General features: G+C 40.8%; 2 protein-coding genes across 4 annotated transcripts in view; one reads left to right on the forward strand and one right to left on the reverse strand.

Annotated features, from left to right (window-relative positions):
• Window positions 1–7,291, forward strand: part of cap2 (cyclase associated actin cytoskeleton regulatory protein 2) — a 35,847-nt gene extending 28,556 nt beyond the window's left edge. For all 3 annotated transcript variants that reach the window (XM_072674888.1, XM_072674890.1, XM_072674887.1), the window contains 6 exons: window positions 2,443–2,617; window positions 2,951–3,123; window positions 3,472–3,595; window positions 3,675–3,757; window positions 3,877–4,020; window positions 5,026–7,291. In XM_072674888.1, the coding sequence (XP_072530989.1) occupies window positions 2,443–2,617; window positions 2,951–3,123; window positions 3,472–3,595; window positions 3,675–3,757; window positions 3,877–4,020; window positions 5,026–5,109 (783 nt within the window). In that variant the 3' untranslated portion in view covers window positions 5,110–7,291. The remainder of the gene's footprint in view (window positions 1–2,442; window positions 2,618–2,950; window positions 3,124–3,471; window positions 3,596–3,674; window positions 3,758–3,876; window positions 4,021–5,025) is intronic.
• Window positions 7,292–8,113: 822 nt separating this feature from the next.
• On the reverse strand, window positions 8,114–12,140 carry LOC140551458 (uncharacterized). The gene is made up of 3 exons (XM_072674891.1): window positions 11,711–12,140; window positions 9,872–10,037; window positions 8,114–9,753 (listed from the first exon to the last, which is right to left on the reverse strand). The coding sequence occupies exons 1-3, from the start codon at window positions 11,840–11,842 to the stop codon at window positions 8,699–8,701; spliced, it is 1,353 nt and encodes a 450-aa protein (XP_072530992.1). The 5' UTR covers window positions 11,843–12,140; the 3' UTR covers window positions 8,114–8,698.
• Between the last annotated feature and the right edge of the window lie 1,936 nt (window positions 12,141–14,076).

Genomic DNA, 14,076 nt, shown 5'->3' on the forward strand with positions numbered 1-14,076 from the left:
CTGTGAGGGTTAGAGTGTGAGGGAGTTTGTGCTGTGGACAGGTGGCTCTCAGGGTCTCTTTGAAAGAAAGGGTTTTACCAAAGAAATACCCCCAACAAAAGCCTAGTGTGTATTCAGATAACCCACCTGCTCACACACACACACACACTGTGTGTAATTTAAACTGTCCTCTCATGTATTCGACACATTGCCTCCATGACGATATCAAGTGCCTGCCTAATGTACGTGTTCATATGTTCATCCTGCCTCTCTTTTCTATACGTGCCCCATGTTGTGGACTTACTGTGGATTAAATGCCGTTACACACTGACCTTTCAGGGTCAAAGGTTAAGGTCCGTGACTCCTGAACCCATGCTGAACCCAGACATCAGCAGAAGTATTTGGAGTGACAGGAGAGCTTGTTTATGTAGGAAAAGAAAAGATATGTGTGTAGCAGTTGTTGTAGTGGTGTGAGTGTTGAAGAGGGGATTGTGTGCAACTGTCGACGGCAGCTGTGCTGACGCGGGGAAAAGCGTGAGTGTGCCTCGTTTTACATGGTAACCAACTGCCCCACATTCATCTGTTTCTGAGGCCTGATGTTTGAACTCCTGTCAGAACATTTAAAGCTGAAATGCATACGGTAACCTTTTGTGGGTCTAACGATTCATATTTCACCTGCTGTTGTCTGCATGTGCTGTTCCTTTAATTAGGAAATCTGAAAAAATATCCAGCTCAAAACTAGCTTCTGCTGGCCATACCACTGGACCAGTGTGATCTGGCTGTTCATAATGGGCAAGCAGCTTGGCTATGCTGGTCCTGCTGTTGACCATTGTAAAGACAAGCTGGCACAACTACTACCTACATGTACACAGATCAGCCATAAAATTAGAACCACCTGCCTAATTTGAGTAGGATGTCCCCCTTCTACCACAACAACAGATCTTATAATTCACGGCATGGACTCCACGCGACCTCTGAAGGTGCCCTGTGGTATCTGTCACCAAAACCTTAGCAGCAGATCCTTTAAGTCCTGTAAGTTGGAATACATCAATGAGCCTTAGGTCATCCGTTCTTTGACCACAATTGGTAGGCATTGACCACTGCATGCTCCACAAGACCCACAAAACCCTTTGGGGATGCTTTGTCCCGGCTGTCTAGCCGTCACAGTTTGGCCCTTGGATTCTTATGCTTGCCCATTTTCCCTGCTTTCATCATCTTCAAGAACTGACTGTTCACTTGCTGCCTAATATATTCACCCCTTAATTAATAATTAATGTTTTTATGGCTGATCAGTATAACTACTTTGTAACTATTCACTTTAAACAATTATTGTGACCCACTTAACTCTGCAAAAGTCTTGAGGTGAAAAGTTATGTTTTCTACTCAGTAACACCACTGATTATGTAACATTAGGGACTTTTGCATTTATTTCAAAATACTGACTTCCACATTTAAGGTTCGTATTAGTGGAGCCAGAGTGTTGCCTTATACTCCTCCTACTGGACTGACGTCATACTGCAGTTTTGTGTTCTGCACTTGAAGGACATTTCTGAAGCTAACACATTAAAAGGAAATTGGTCTGAATTTTTCATCTTTTTACATAATTTAGTCAGCAAATTCTGAACAAAGTCATTCAGAGTGGTTCAGTGTGAAATGTTACCGTGGAAAAACCTACTAAATCAGTTTCTTTACAGTGGTGCTGAATGAAATCAAGAGTCTACAACAATAACTAGTATACCTACACATGTGTTCTGAGCTTTAATGTATAATATAAAGGTGAGCATACAACTTGTAAAATTGTTATAAAAAAAAAAAATTATGCTGTGTTTGTATTAGACAAAATGGCAGATAACAATGCAAGTGTAGTGGCAACAGTGGCTGGAGAACTTGCAGTATATGCTGACAGCAACATTTCATCACTTCCTGTTAGAAGTGTTAACTTTATTGATATATTAACAATACTAATTAAGTAATAATTTTGTGTACAAATCTAAATACCAAACTTAAATATATAGTATTTAACTTATAGTATTACTGTGTAGTACATAATTAGGATGCAGTAATCGTCTTAGTTAATGTATTTGTAGGCATCAGGCATCAGTTAATGTATTTGTAACCATCTAATGAGATGTATGAGTTTTCTGTGTGGGAGCTTTTTGAGACATTAAAGTTTGTATCTGGTTTCTGTCACTACTGCTGAGAACCATTCGGTAGACAAGAAAATGTGAATTCCTCTAGAATGAACACATAAAATCACTCTGTACAACTTTCTTTACATCAATTGAATTCTGCAGAAATGTTAAATACTTACTGGAATTCCCCTTTTTCATACATCTGACTTATTCCACTGCTCCAAGACCACATCATATCTATAATCCTCATTAGCAGACCACCGTGCAAAGTTATAAAGATCTGTTAATCAATATTATAGTTCTAAATAACTGATTTAAGTATTTTCCACAGGGTCCTGTAGCTCCCCCATCCATGTTCGTGGCTCAGCCTGCTGGTCCCTGCCCTCCTCCTCCTCCACCGCCACCTCCACCTGTTTTCACGGATGAGGAGCCTAAGCCTGACAGCAGTGCAGCCCAGCGCTCAGCTCTGTTTGCCCAGCTCAACCAGGGGGAGGCCATCACTAAAGGTTTACAGAACACAGTATTAAACATGTTTTTGTTCCCTTACAAATGTGTCTGAGGGCATTGATGCCAAACATGGTCAGTCCAGAGTTACTCCACTTGTTTTAGACTTGTCTATCCTTAGATTTTAAGTCATTGAAATTTATGCAACTTTTACATATTACATAAGGCATCAATAATTAACCGTGTTATTTGTGTATTACTCTGTCAGATTCAACTTGTAGTGGTTTTTACATAGAAAAAAAAAATCTAAATCTTATTAAACCAAGTCATGCTCAGTTTCAGTTTCCCTATTCTGTCTTATGTGTCATATTGTGCCTCAATTTGTTGTTCATTAGGGCTGAAGCATGTGTCTGATCAGCAGAAGACCCATAAGAACCCTTCTCTGCGTTCTCAGAGTGGAGCAAACCAGACTTCTCCATCAAAAAACAAAGCATCCAGCTCTTCCACTTCTACGCCAGCCAAAAAACATTTGCCCATACTGGAACTGGAGGGAAAGAAGTGGAGGGTGGTAGGTTCAGTTGGCCTTGGTTTACCTTTCACATAGATTTTCTCTTGGTATTAGATAACCCCTTAGACCCTGTATGTAATGCCACACCTGCCAGCCTCATGACTACATTGTCATAACTAACATCATTTTTAGTTAAGTTTATTTGGTGCCAAAATAGAACCCTGCAGGACCCCATAAGACTAAAGTCATTGTATACAGACATTTAAGCTCAGACTGTACCTTCATAGAGCTTCTTCAGGATGTCATCTACTGGAGGCTGATTATTTTCTCTAATTAATTTCACTGATTCACTTTAAACACAGTGAGGGTAAACATTGTCTTATAGTACTGCATCTGTGTGTCTTTCAGGAGTACCAGGAGCAGACCCATGATCTGGTGATAGATGAGACTGAGCTAAAACAGGTGGTTTATGTCTTTAGTTGCAACAACTCCACGCTTCAGATCAAAGGCAAAGTAAACTCAATCATAGTGGGTGAGTTATGATCTTTTGTTGCTTTTTCACTGTCTCACACTCGTGTTCTTTGTAATGTAAGACAATGTTTTGCATTTAGATAACTGCAAGAAGCTTGGACTTGTGTTTGAAAATGTGGTTGGAATAATGGAAGTTATCAACTCCAAGGACATTCAGCTCCAGGTTAGGAAATCCACAGATATCCAATAAGACGGCTTTTACAACATGTTATGTACTACAAGTAACACATACAGCCATGTGGTAGCTTTGCTGAGAAAAATGTATGTTTAACCTTCTCATAGGTCCTTGGGAAAGTGCCCACTATGTCCATCAATAAGACGGACGGATGCCACGTCTACCTAAGCAAGGAGTCTCTCGGCTGTGAAATTGTTAGTGCCAAGAGTTCTGAAATGAACATCCTGGTTCCTCAGGAAGGTGACGACTATGTGAGTGAGCTCATATTTATAACCACCTTCACCTTTCAAGTCTTGAAAGTCTTAATTCAGAGTCTTAATTCATTTCTCATTTCTAATGAACTGACGTAAAGTCAGTTACTTTTCTCTTTCAAGGTTATGAAAAAATGAAATGATTCACAACCAGTCACAAGTTTTAGAACACCCCTTAATTGTTTCAGTAGTCCACTGGCGGTGCTGCGTGGCCCAGGCAAGCCTGCTTTTCTTGTTTTGCCATCTTAGCAATGACTTTCTTACTGCAACTCCACCTGCAGCTACAAAGATTCTCTTTACAGCTGAAACTGAGACTTTTTTTTATTAAGTTTAATTTCTGATTGTACCAATTTTCTACCCAATTCGGACCAGTTAAACAATACATACATATTCTCCCCCTATGACATACAATGCTCCCGACACTGGGAGGGTGAAGACCGCCACACACCTCCTATGACGTGTGCAGCCAGCCTGCACCTCCTATTCTGAACTGCCGCCAATGCAACAACACTGTACAGACAACACGCTCAAAATGCTTAAACTGAGTCTTGGCCCAGTGTTAAGCTGAGCTACAAGGTGTCATCATTTGAGCCGCCTATAACACAAGCTGGTGACTCTCAGAAACTTGTCTTCTGATGCTTGTTGTGGTTTTGAGTCTGTCAGGCCTCTTCCTGTACCAGACCTTTTCTGTTTCGTTCCAGTTTCCAAGAGCCTTCTGATGGTGTAGGAAACTGTACTCCTCACACTCTGGCTTTATCTGGAATTTCTCTAAAGGAAAGAGCTCCACCTTTAGGAGTTAGAATGCCTTATCTGTGGTTTACGTTAAGTGTGTTTTTTTAGACATTACAATAGCTATCTGAACATGCAGTTTTGTGCACTGCTTACCTCTGTACTATTTCAGGTTATTCACTGGACCTGAGCTGCTTAAATATCAATAAAACTGGAAAACTTGACTGGTGGTGATTGTTACTTACAATGCAATATTTTTTTGCCTTATACCAACAGAGAGAGTTTCCAGTCCCAGAGCAATTCAAGACCGTTTGGGATGGGTCCAAGCTGGTGACAGAGCCAACAGAGCTTGCTGGCTGACTGACAGCTTCGTTATGCTTTCCTCAACATCTCTACTGGTAGCCCCCGATCATTTTCACTCCAGTGCCAGAGCTGGACTTGCAGACACAATTAGGCCTAGTCCCAGTCCTAAATGATGCTGACAGTGGGAGTTCTCCACTGAAAATCCCTTTCGTAGTGTAAGACAATCTGTGCTATACTATTAAGACCCAGACATATCACCTATTTTACCGTAGTTTCATAATTTGGATGCAGACGGAGGATTGAATGCAGATATTAAGTGAGATCGTTTTTCCTTTACAGCTAACTGATCTGATTTTACATTCTAGATTGGATTAAATTGGATATCTGGCTACTTTGGGAAGCCAGCCCCAAACAGCAGCTAAAATACATCAGATTAAGAAATGGTCCCTGGTAACACTAAATCAATTCTGTTTGTTCTCCAGCATTTCAATGTCATTTTGAATGTCTTGTTTCAGACCTATGCATTTTGTGTCTGGCAGTGACCCTGCCTTTGTGTTTACAAAAGTAACATTTTTCCTCAATCCTGTTTTCAGTGGAAATTAAAATATTTCTTTTTGTTTTAGAACTAGTTTCTCAGACACAGACTGAGCTCAGTAATACCCACAGAAAAGCCCACAAATCAAGCAAGACTAACCTAATTAAACCTCACACTTTAGCACTGCTTAGTCTGTGTATGTGAAACTGGCCCTTGGTGCAAACAGATGTGTGCCTCAAGGACTTTTATAACTTTTCTTTATAATTTATCACAGATTTCATGTAAATCAACCTTTTCATATTTATTGTTTAACTGTTTTGACTGAATTATTTTTTTTTAAATTATTTTTCTTTTTAAAGCCCATCACCCAGCATGGAGATTTGTTGCACAATCATACTCCAATTAGCCATAACATTAAAACCACTTGCACAATATTGTGTAGGTCCCTTGTGCCACCAAAACAGCTCTGACCCAACAAGGCATGGACTCCACAAGACCTCTGAAAGTGTCCTGTGGTATCTGGCACCAAAATGCTAGCAGCAGATAATTTAAAACCTGTAAGTTGTGAGGTGGGGCCTCCATGGATCTCTTCAGTGAGCCTTGAGTGCCCTTGACCCTGTTGCTAGTTCACTGCTGTTACCCTTCCTTGGAGCACTTTTGGTAAAACCAACCACTATATACCAGGAAGACCGGCATGATGTTTTGAAGATGTTCTGACCTGTCTTCTAGCCATCATAATTTGGCTCTTACATTGTTGAAGTGGCTTAGATTTATTTTTTCTGCTTCCAACATCAACTTCTTCAACTGCTTTAAATCTTGCTGCCTCAAAGGTAGATTCCACCCCTTCACAGATGCTATTATAACCATATAATCAATGTTATTCACTTCACCTTCACCTTTTTTATGGTTTTAATGTTATGGCTGTTCGGTGTACAGTTCCCATACAAGTGATTGTCATCCTGTGCCATCAAGATTGTACACTAAAACTTTTTTGTGAATGCAGAAATTTGATTTACGATAGAAACCATGTAAACAGCACAATAATAACTATAGTGGAGTTCAAAACAACAGCCGTTATTCAGTATCTGTTCTATACCGTAACCAATCTGTGTTGCTCTAAATGATCTGTGGTGAACATTAAGGGAGAATCACAAACTGACATTAATCATAATAGCTCCTGATGTTTGTCCAGCAGCTTTTAATTTTTGAGTTTGACACATTGTTTATGTAATAGGTATATAAGAGCTTATCTTAAGAAATGATAATTAGTGGTAATTATTAAAGCGCCAGTCAGTTTTTGGTTTCTGTATGGTGATTAATTATCAAGGTACTCGTGTTCATCCTCATTTTCACTCTATAACCCTGTTTTATATGTGAACACTGTGCACTTGTGGATTAACGTAATTAAACAACACTACATAAATGCACACATTATGTTCCAAAGTCAGTGTACTTGGGATTGTAGAGCCTTTTGTGGCCTCCTTTGAGAGACGCTTCCTGATTAGCTTTCATTAGGAAACTGTACATATCTTCGAGCACCTTCGACTGAAAGTAGCTCACACCAGCTGTAGCACAGAAACAATAAAGCTGAAATGTATTTCACCAAGTGTTTTAATCAGCTCTCTGCTGTCAGCTCAGTAGGTCTACAGCAGAGGGAAAGAGTCTATTTTCACATTAGTCCTACAATTAAAGCATAATAACTCACTACGGATGGGCTTGTGTTTCTTTCCCCTCCCTAATGAAATTACAGTTACATAAACAATCACATGGAGATTGGAGCTACAACACAAGATATAAAGTGATTGTGAAGTGTGTGTGTGTGTTCTCCCATTATAGTACTGCCAATTACCCCACTAGTTCATACCGTCCCGTAGCACTAGCAATACTCCCGACACTAAGAAGGTAAAGATCAGCCAACAACATCGCTTTAAGAGTGATGAGGGGAGAGAGTGCCATCCACCCACCTGGAGAGCGCCCGGCCAATTGTGCTCTCTCTTACTCCGGCTACTGATGGCAAAGCGGCATGGCTCTGAATTTTAACTTGTGACCCCTAGGCCATAAAAATCAGGTAGCGAATCAGACCACTGAGTCATCTATTGTGATGATGTTACACATATTTTCAGTGTTTAACCCAAATTACTATAAAGCACAGCACAGAGCCTCCTCTTCCTCCCTATATAAACCCTCCATGCTCATTCTGTCTTCATGTTGAACAAGACACCCACCCATCCTCCCTAGCATTCATCTCAACCATGGGGGACGCAGCTCTTGTGCCACATTCGAAGCTGCCCTGGACTCCTGCCCAACACACTTTTGAGTTCGCCTCCCCGTGCCAGCTCCAAGGGCATGGTCCTTACTCACAAATGAAGATTTAACTTAGGAACATGAGTCATGTCTTTAGTAAGGTCTGCGATAGCAAGATAAAAGAAGTCACCACAAAGAATACCACACCAGAAATTCCTTACAGTTCACTTTTTATTGTTATGTATTGCCAAATTAGGTCAACAAACAAGTGTGACCCCTGAATTAAAACAACCCAGAAAATTCTCATGACAAGATCCAGTCGCTTTTTAGAAATGGTGCCATCTGGTGGCTTAGAAAGCAGTTGGTCTCAGAACCAAGGGGAAACACTGTCTGTTCGTTCCCAGCAGCACTTCTGAGCTACTACCATGAACAAAAGAGCATAGAAATGAGAGAATACACCCTTACAATGAGAAATACCTTGTTTTTGTTCAGAAAACAGAACCTACGCAGGACTAGTATGGATGAACTCAACTCCTGAGATTTCTGTTTTAGAAATGGGCAAGCAGGTGAAGAACTGAATCTATTTATATGAAAAAACTATTCTTTATTCCGCAGACTGTTTATTTTCAAGAGTTTCTAAATTAAGACATTTTTACTCTTTTTGTAATTAAATGGCATGAAATTAAATGTACTCTCGAGCCACCTAATCAGCAAGGATGCTGATTCTCATATAGCAGCTCTTTAGCAGACAATCAAATATTGTCTTCCAAAAAAAATTACAAATGACATAGAAATAGAGCACTTATCCTCATTAACCAATTCTCATCATCTTACACACTTGCCCAAACCCCTCCGGAACAAAAACCTTTAGTGCTTGATGACCATGTTTCCCTGAGAATCCTGTGTGAAAAGCATCTCTGGCTCTAGATCAGAGTCCTCCGTTTCCAGAGGCTTTTCAGACGGTAGGATCCAGCTCTCTCTGCTTTCAGGCGAGTTGGTCCAGTCCTTCAGTGGGCATCTAGTCTGTTTACTACGGTTGGCAATCACCCGGAAACCTTCAGAGTCTTGAGTGAACAACATGGCAAAGGAGTCTTGCTCGCTCTCCACAGACTCCTTGACTGACTTCTTAGGGGACTGATTAAGCTTTGCCTTTTGAAAAACGCTGGGCTTTCCAAAATTTGAAAATCGCTTGGCTGGGCTGGAAGCCAGCAGATGCTTAAGAGGTGAGAGTGCAGTGCTGTGTGTGGGTGATATGGGTGCCCTGTTTTCTTTATCCTTTCTCTTCAGAGGTGACCACTGCGTGCGATGAGGTTTCTGCTCAGATAGCTCCAGCGCTTTACGAGGACGTTTCTTCAGGGGTTGGTTCTCTGTGACTGATCTCGTAGTTAAAATAGGTCTCGGGCTAGACACAATCTTGTCCATTAGGTGGTGGTCCCTTGAGTTTTCCTGACTGGGAAACTCCTTTGCTGAGCAGGGGGCTGAAGATCCACCCTTGTTGGCTCTAAAATCGTTTCTATGTACCTGGCGATAATGCTCATGAGAATCTTCATGTACCTGTTCTGTGTGAAGTAAGGTTTCAGGGATGTCCTGAATCCCGTGGGATATGGCTTTGTTGCACTCCTTTTGTATCTCTGAACCATATTCGATATTAACATCAGCTGGCTCCTCCTCCTCGGACTGATATCCCCAAATCAACTGAAAGAAATGCTGCTCTTTGGTCTGGTCTGTACAGTGTTCGCCTGACTCGCTCAGTAAATCTGCATCCAACTCCTGTGGGTGGACCTGAGAGGTGTGACTGGTCTCCTTATCTGGTTCCAGAGGATACTCAGTGGTTACCACACGCTTCCTTTTAGTCCCCATCTGCAGCTCGGGACGTAGAGTAGAGGAAATCTCGGAAGGGTGAGAACTACGTTCTTCTGGGTCTGAGGGAAAGAAATGATTCTCTTTATTTAAAGAAAAAAAACATTAAAACCATCATAGCTAGTGGAGGAAAACATACCACTGGAGACAAGAACAAGAACTAACAGACCTTTTTCTTACCTTTATTCTTTTTACTCTGTGGTAGAAAGAACGATGATATGGTGCTCTGCTTTGTGGCAGGCATTTGCATCTTGGTCTGGGTGAAGTTCAGTGCTACTGCCATACTGTAACCCCCTGACCGGGCCAGTGGATTCAGCAGCTTAGATATTGGTCGAGTCAGTCGTTTCTGTGATTTGTAAAAGATTCGTAAAAAAAGGTTAGACTCACAAGACACCTTTAAGACACTAAATAAACATTTTTGAAAACCTTACAGCTACAATTTCAAGGACAATATACAATATTTAGCCTAAAACGCCACCAGTGACACAAGCCATAAGTCTATTTTCACCAGTAAAATCTCACATTCCAGATCTCTGTAATGCCGTTTTTATCCACTATGACATTTTAATACCAGATCTACAAATCTTAACATCATGCTGACTAGTCGTACTGCCAGGACGACTTTTGACTGGTCATATGTTACAAATGATTTACAGGAAATCTCACTCTCTTATTAGTAATTACTATAAAATATTTTAAAAATGCCAGTAATTCCAGATACAATATATGGGCAAAAGTATTGGGACACCTGTTTACTCATAGTTCCTTCAGAAATCAACGGCAATTATTTAAAAAAAATAATAAGAAAAGTTTATCCTGCTTTTGTTGGAGTAACTGTCTCTACTGTCCAGGGAAGAAGACTTTCTACTAGAATTTGGAGAAACACTGCTGTGAGTACCTGATTGCATTCAGCGACAAGAGCGTTACTGAGGTCAGGATGTCTTCCTCATGCATCCTTTCAGAGAACACAGTTCTTCCACTGCTCCACAGCTCAATGCTGGGGGGCTTTACACCCCTCTAGCCCATGCCTGGCATTAGAAACTGCTCCAGAGTATTGGTATTGGTAATACTTCTCTACAGGGACTAGACAAGCTGTGCACATCTTTGCACACCTGTGTCAGCTGTCGGTGCAACTTAAAGTAGCTGAATTCACTCTTTAGAAGGGGTGTCCACAAATATTTGGACATGTAAGGTATCTACACTGTAATTATAAAACTGTAGAAATGCTTAAATCTGTAAATTAATAAATAATGCCAGGAATAATCAGGACACCCGCATATTTATCACTATTAAATTAGGATGAGGTGCAGAACATCAGCTGCAGATGATCAGAACATGGTTAGAGAGGATTCTGCAGGAGCCGTCTCATTTAAACCTCAGACATTTAGTTGAATTTGGGCTTGAAGAAATGGGTGGGGACGATCCAGATCTAATTCATTGCATGAATGTGGCATCTCTACAGTTTTATAAGTTTAGTTGCTCTGAGTAGTAATTTTACATATGAATAATATTACTCTTAACCTGTGTGGTCTTTTTTTTTTTTTACCATATTGATACATATGGACATTTCATTTATAATATATTGAGAAAAAAAAACATTAATATACACACACACATATTATATATATATATATATATATATATATATATATATATATATATACACACACACACACACACACACATTTTTTTCCTCATTATATTATAAATCAAATGTCCATATGTATCAATATGGTAAAAAAAAGACCACACAGGTTAAGAGTAATATTATTCATATCTAAAATTAGTATTTTTACTACTCAGAATTACAGTGTAGATACATTACATGTCCAAATGTTTGTGGACACCCCTTCTAATGAGAGCTCTCTGAGGCCTTCAGAAAGAGGGTGGTAGCTGCAGAGGTGTCTGGACAGGGGGGTTAAATATATCTCAGGACGATGAACAGGTCAGACCCTCCTAGCAGGTAGCAGGTAGTCTTTGGAAACGTTAAACACACGGTGTGAAGGTGAAAGTCCTCACCCTCTGCTTCTGCCTCTTTGTCCTAAACTCAGCAGCGTCGAGCCAAACCCCGCACTCCTCCTCCTCCTCCTCCTCTTCCTCCTCTGGAGCTGCTGGGAGGGCTGCAGTCTTCTTACTCCTGCTGGTCTTCATGTTCACCTCAAAACCAAAGCAGCTTCAGCTTTTACTAACAGAGACTTTCTCTGACTCGCTTCGTTTACAACATAACGACCATCCCAGCCCCCAACCCAGCTTCACAGCCCCCAACCCAGCTTCACCGTCCCAGCTAAAGGGGCTAACCCGTAACGTCACGCGGCTGGCTCGGTCAGTCGTCAGCGGGTTGCAGCGACCGGACAGACTCACTGGATCTGATCTGATCAGCAGGTTTTGTGGTGGTGAAGTTTGCAGATGTGCAGCTCAGCTGAAGTGAAGGTCGACGTCCTCATGAACAGTGGTTGTTTTCCCGCGCGCACAATTCATATGGAGGTCCTCGGGTTGCCAAGTATTGCAGAATGGGTGTAAATGGCACAGGGTCACAGGCCGGATCCCTGCAGAGTCACAGACACTGCAACAGGGGGGCACTGTGAATACTCCTATAATTACACATGTATTATACATTATATATGGTAATAATGAGAACATTATGTGTGAAATAACTGTGTATTAAATGTTATATAATACAGTCATGCCCGAAAGTATTCATACCCCTGGCAAAGTTTGACTTAAATTTACTTTTATTTAACCAGAAATTATATTTTTGCCTTGAAATGACACAGGCATCTCCCAGGAGATAACACGATGATGTACAAGAGGCATCATTGTGGGAAAAAGTATTTCTCAGCTTTTATACACATTTGAACAAAAAGTGGCATGTCCAAAATTAATATATACCCTTCTCAATAATTAATAGAAAAGCCTTTATTGGCTATTGAATACTTTCGGGCATGACTGTATATTATAAAGAATAAGAAGAATAATCAGTGTAAATATGGGGGATTTGTCAATTAGGGGAACTTTAAAGCCCACAGGCTTTTTTTTTTTTTTGTGTTGTTTTTTTGTACTTTATTACAAAAATAAATGGCTTGGTTATTAAATATATTGTCTATTGCACAACTAAACATATTCTATGTCATTAGATAAGATAAGATAATCCTTTATTAGTCCCACAGTAGGGAAAATCTCGGTGTCACAGCAGGAAGGGATAGCAAGACACTCAATACCACAAAAAAAATGTAGATAAATAATTTACACTATATACACAATATAAATAAGAATTAAAAAGCAATAACAATATTATTTACAGGTTATTGCAAATGACTCTTAATTGCACAATTCTCACAGCCTCCATAACTATCTGGTTTGGTTCCTCCACCTCACAAGAAAGAGCCAAACTCCAGCGCATCATCAGGACAGCAGAGAGGATCATCGGATGTAACCTGCCATCACTTCAGCAGATCTACACCAGCAGGGTGAGGAAGCGGGCTGGCAAGATTACATCTGACCCCTCACATCCTGGACACCTCCTCTTCCAGACACTCCCCTCGGGTAGAAGACTGCGGTCCATCAAAACCAGCACAACACGCCATGCTAACAGCTTCTTCCCCAGAGCTGTAGCGCTCCTCAACCACAGTGGTCACCTCCCACTGTAAACCTCTAAACACACAACTGGACTGTACCAAACCGGACTGAACAGCTATTTTGCACTCTGCCTATTTTCAAGGATTCAAGGATTCAAGGAGACTTTATTGTCATTCGCATCACATGTGGTACATGGGGTGGAACGAAATTGTGGTACCCAAGGACCCAGTTTTTCCCAGACAGCAGTACTTAAATAAATAAAATATACATAAATATATAAAAATATATGTAAAAATGAAAATAAAATACAGAGAGAAGAGCATCAGTAAATGGAGAAGGTAGCAGCAGAGTGTATTTAAAGTGACTAGTGTCGTCAAAGTGTCGTTGCAGTGGTTCCACTGCAATTTGCACACCTGTACAGATGTTCTCTTTCTGTAAATATATTTTCAGCTCTTTATTATTATTTATTGGGGCAGTGGTGGCTCAGCGGTTAGAGCGCCGGGATATTGATAACAGGGTTGTGGGTTCGATTCCCGGGCTCGGCAAGCTGCCACTGTTGGGCCCTTGAGCAAGGCCCTTTACCCTCTCTGCTCCCCGGGCGCTGGAGTTGGCTGCCCACCGCTCTGGGTGTGTGTGTGTACTCACTGCCCCTAACACATGTGTGTGTGTGTGTGAGTGTGTGTTCACTACCAGATGGGTTAAATGCGGAGGACACATTTCGCTGTACAGTCCACACTGTACAGTGACAAATACGTGCACCTTTACCTTTAGTACTTCTTACTTTTTTAATTTATCTACCCTATTTATTG

The sequence above is a fragment of the Salminus brasiliensis genome, chromosome 3 (genome assembly GCF_030463535.1).
Source record: "Salminus brasiliensis chromosome 3, fSalBra1.hap2, whole genome shotgun sequence".
In the NCBI taxonomy this organism is placed as follows: domain Eukaryota; kingdom Metazoa; phylum Chordata; class Actinopteri; order Characiformes; family Bryconidae; genus Salminus; species Salminus brasiliensis.

Bases quoted from the DNA above. Each gene is read 5' to 3' on its own strand.
- LOC140551458 (XM_072674891.1), bottom strand. From the start codon at position 11,842: ATGAAGACCAGCAGGAGTAAGAAGACTGCAGCCCTCCCAGCAGCTCCA. The intron at 10,038-11,710 runs GTGAGGACTTTC...TACAAATCACAG, and splicing joins CAAAGAGGCAGAAGCAGAGG to AAACGACTGACTCGACCAAT. The intron at 9,754-9,871 runs GTAAGAAAAAGG...TCTTTCCCTCAG, and splicing joins ACAGAGTAAAAAGAATAAAG to ACCCAGAAGAACGTAGTTCT.